This window comes from Olea europaea, chromosome 18, assembly GCF_002742605.1.
Source record: "Olea europaea var. sylvestris chromosome 18, O_europaea_v1, whole genome shotgun sequence".
Classification (NCBI taxonomy): domain Eukaryota; kingdom Viridiplantae; phylum Streptophyta; class Magnoliopsida; order Lamiales; family Oleaceae; genus Olea; species Olea europaea.
Window position 1 is genome coordinate 21487313 of NC_036254.1, and position 4818 is coordinate 21492130.

The 4818-nt window shown below is 35.6% G+C and overlaps 1 protein-coding gene across 1 annotated transcript; it reads left to right on the plus strand.

The window, feature by feature from the left end:
- Positions 1-251: 251 nt before the first annotated feature.
- LOC111366862 (protein SEH1) lies at positions 252-4818 on the plus strand. The gene is made up of 8 exons (XM_022987550.1): positions 252-332; positions 1084-1152; positions 1671-1818; positions 1925-2031; positions 2809-2964; positions 3264-3376; positions 3866-3992; positions 4498-4818. Exons 1-8 carry the CDS (start codon positions 252-254, stop codon positions 4636-4638), a joined length of 942 nt encoding a protein of 313 aa, XP_022843318.1. The 3' UTR covers positions 4639-4818.

Sequence of the window (4818 nt, forward strand, 5' to 3'; positions counted from 1 at the left end):
TAGTAAGAAAAGTGCAAACAAATCATTAAAGCATCCCACCCAAATCGTAAAACTACTACATCAATCCCATTTGCCACAAACTACCATCCAAATACGAACACCTTTGTTGCCAAACACTTCATTGTGTGTTGGCAACACTCCCTCCTTCTCATACAACCATTCACCGGCGTCGTCATTTACGAGGAAAATCAATGCTTGAGAGTTGGGAAAACGAAGCATGTAACTTCGATTCTTCATCTCAAATTAGTAAGATGGTACCTGCAATGAATTTTGGAGTGGTTGTTGCAATGACTTTCGATGGAATGTTTCTAGTCGTTTGTGCATGCGGTACTGTTAGTGATTGTGGTGGTTGATGGCTACCCCAGAGTGAGGACCCACGTGATTTTGACGCGAATGGAGATAGTGTTGGTCACAAGTAGTCACTAGGGATTTTACTAAGGTTTGACTAAAATTAGATTTGGGTTTTCCGTGGGCTTCTCTACATTTGATTAGTGTTGGTGATGGTGGCAATGAGATCCAAAGTATGGGCAATTATATTTATGTCACAATTTTTGTTTGCTACATTATATTTAATGGTTATGCCACTTTGACAGAAGGTGATTAACAGATGGAATGACGTAATGTAATTTGGCAATATATGATTGGATAAAAAAGTTGATTGTATTTAAAACAATTCAACGATGAAGTGTCATATGACATTATGTCAACTATTATGTCGGTGATTGTGTCAATATAGCATGATTCTATTTTAATTGTAATGAAGGTTTTCAATACTTATGTCCTCAACTTTTTTATCTTATTTGATCCTTAAATTAATAGTATTTATTTTGTTCCCAACAACGTTTTTTTGCCCAAAATACGGTGCAACAAACAAAAATTATAGTGTGAATAAACTTTCGGGCCGACAAGGAATGAGATGTTGTGGTGGTGGGAACGAGCTGTGGATAAATGTTACACAACAACTAACACAAATCGTTGCGAAGGCCACCAAATTCAGATGAGTGCAACACCAATTCATCGACAAATGGGGTGCTGGTAGCGAAGGTGAATGATTGTAAGTGTGTAACATATAGTATATTACAGGTGGGGCAAGGTTCGACTACGACGGGTTGGTATGGAGTGTGGGTGCGGGTGGTGGAATTTAATCCGATGGTAAATGACTGTAAAATAGTATGATATAATAACACAATATTTTTATAATAATTAAGAAAATTAATTTATGTTTAAATTACTTTATTTTATTGTAATCTTCCATTCTATTTTTCAGCGAAAGAGATTAAAGTTCATTTTTGCTATTGATAGTGTACGCCTTGTGTTATATATAACAGGCCCAGCCATTTAAATGGTAATTTTCGTAGGCCTTTCAGTACATATACAAGCGAACGGCGCTCCTCCAATATGAGGAGTCGGACACCCTTATGTACTTGGTGATATCCACCAAGAATAATTCGACACACAAACACCCCCCCCCCCCCCCCCTCCACCACAAATTTCCATCTTCAACCAGTCGTGTCACTGGATATAAATAGGCTGACAACTGTAATCAACATATTTTTCTACATGGATGCAGGTTATATCAATTTCACAAGATGAATTATGCCTTTGTAAATAGGTTGAGCTGTTCAGAAGGGGTAGAAAATTGGCACTTGCATTTTTATGATATGAAATAGGCATTGAATGATACAAATTATAACCCATTGCTGCCTTTAACTTACAAATTAGCATGGGGAGATTACCATGATTTTCATAATGGATACTTATCTTCCTATAAAAAAAATCTTGATACAGAGATCTTCATTTACTGGACTATCTCAACCTGTTTGTACAATTAAACTAAATGTTGTTAAACATAACCCCTTCAACCTTAAATTCATTATCGAATTACAATATATAAAAACGTGTCGTGATTTTCTAAGGAGATGACTTTCATTCCTGAATTTACTTCCTGCACAGGTGGCTGCATATTCAGATGGACAAGTGAAAATCTTTGAGCTTCTAGATCCACTTGAATTGGAGAAGTGGCAACTACAGGTGTTTTATCATTCATTTATTTGAATATGTAATGCTGCTGCTTAACTGAATCATCCGTTGGCATACCTGTGTAAGCTGGAGATGAAGTGTAGCATGACACATAATATAAAGATTTCAGACATGTATCATCATTGTTACAATTCTTGTTCTCTTAAAGTGATTTTGTGTTCACAAGTTCCTACCTGTAATATGTCCTGAGATCTCTTCTTTTTTACACATATTGTGCATCATTTTCTCCCATTTTCAATGCAATTGAACCTGTACAATATCAAAAGTAACAAGAAGCATGTTTTTCATTCTGTCTTCACCAAATTAGCTCCCATGATATGTAAATGCCAGTGATGAGGCTAATGTAATCCTGGTCGTTGAGCTTCATCTGGGTTGTGCTTTAACTGATATTGCCACTTGAACTGCTTATGATGTATGGCAGTAAGCCATCAATGCATAATTAATCTTCATAATTGACTACTGATGGATAGAAATCACGAGAATTTTTATTTTTTTTTCCTCGAATTTTTCATTGAGAGGTATTCATATTAAAAAAAACTTAATCTAATGCAAAACCAAAATAGTCGGAGGACTCTTCTGACAAAATAAAAAATATGTAATTGTCAGCAAAGTTGTTTCTTTTTATACTAGAGAACCACAATATATGTTTTAACCTTTTAGGTACTTGGATTTTCCTGTAATTCACCATTGATGGAACACTGGTCTTCCTGCTTTGCACGAGGAATATTTTTCAGCATTAAATAAGTTTTATTTTTGAAATATTTGTAGGCTGAATTTCAAAACGTAATTGATTTTGTATCTAAGTTTGGGAATGTTTCATGCTCGTCTGCGTCCATCTCTTGGAATCCACAAAGAGGTGAACTCCAGCAGTCAAGCTTTATCTTGGGCTTCAGCTCAAATAGCCCGCTTCTAAATTCCTCCAAGGTATATATTTAGATCCTCTCTCTAATTATGAAAGTGTTAAATTATTTATAATTAATAAGGCACTGTACCTTTTGGGTAATACATTTTGCGACTAGCATGCATATTTTTGTTTCAGTTTTCCATGGTTTGATGGTTGGCCCTTCTATGGATACAAAAATACTTGATTTACTACAACATGCTTAAGTTATCACGTTTTATATTCCAATAAATAATAACAGCCTCTCATCTAGTAGTTTTTTAAGATTTGTGCAATGTATGGAAGCTCATTTATGATGTACTTATATTATAGATTTCAATAGGTTTGGGAGTTTGACCAGGATCATCAAAGATGGCTTCCAGTTGCTGAACTTGCTTCGCCAGAGGATAAGAATGATCAAGTTTTTGCAGTTGCATGGTCACCAAATATTGGAAGGTAGCACAGATATCGACTTTCCCCTTTTCTCCCTTTACCTCGTAAGTTTTTTGGGGAAAAATTAACTTGAAAAATGCTGCTTAGGAGAGCTTGAAACAGAAGGATTTCTTACTTCCCTTCATATGACTTCCCATTTAACGTTTATCAAGTAGGAACTTTTAAATTGTCAAAGCAACGAAAGGTAGGTCACATCTGCACATAGAAGAAGGATTTGATGTTTTTACATTTATTCGCAAAAGAGCTATTTTTCTTATCCAATGCCCCTGGCGGCTGTTGTAGAGCGGGCTAACCACAGTCTAAGAAGAATACACTCTCAAAACACGTTGAATTTGGCTTAAATTGCAGACGTGAAGTTAATGAAGAAGATGGAGTACTGTAATACTGCTCGATGCAAGAAGTCTGTCTAATACAATGAATATTGTCGGACGATCCAAGCGTAGGCTTGTTGAACTAATTGTTACTTTGTTTTCATTATTTCATGAATTTCAGGCCATATGAATTGATAGCTGTTGCCACTAACAAGGGCATAGCCATCTGGCACCTTGGTACAAACCCTGATTCAAACGGGAGGCTCTTTACGGAGAAGGTTGCTGTTCTATCTGGTCATGATGGCGAGGTATCAAATTCCCCCACCATTTCATGTACTTGCTAGAAGAGGCTTATTTGCTATCTAATGGCTGATTGAAAGTGAAAATTGTTAAATTTAAAAAGAAATAGTCACCACTCATATTGATCTGTTACCTCTGAATTTTGAACACAGTATTTACATGACGGACACTCTAGTTTGTGTTTATACTATGCAAAGACTCAAATTACCTTTTCTTTCGACATAGATTAGTAAATTTTTGTTTACATGTCCAGATAGATTATTCTCTTCTTACTTAAGTGAAAAAAATTACTTCTTTTGATAGTAAGATACGTGTTACTTCAAAACAAATAATTTATTTCCAACTTTGATCATTAAAAAAATTATTTACTAGGAAGTAAACTCACTTATAAATAAAATTATCAAACTTATCAAACCATGCTATTAATTATGGTGAAACAGAGTTGAATACTAAACCTAGTTTGTAAATGCAATGGCCTAATGGGGACATCTAATATATTATTTTGCTCTACAGGTATGGCAGATGGAATGGGACATGAGCGGGATGACGTTAGCCTCTACTGGGAGTGATGGCATGGTTAAGTTATGGCAGTCAGACTTAAACGGCATTTGGCATGATCAAGCCATTTTAGCGCCTGTCTTTCCTGAACAGTGACCCGTTTTCCTCACACAGGAAAAAGAACTTACCGTGTTCACGCTTGACATTAGGGCTTCTTTGTGTAACTTTCTGGTGACATGATTATATTTCTTTCTATGAATTTGGAACGTGGAATTTTGAGATTAGTTTATACTAATCCAAGCATCTATTTTTAAATGGTCATCCTATTTCGAATAA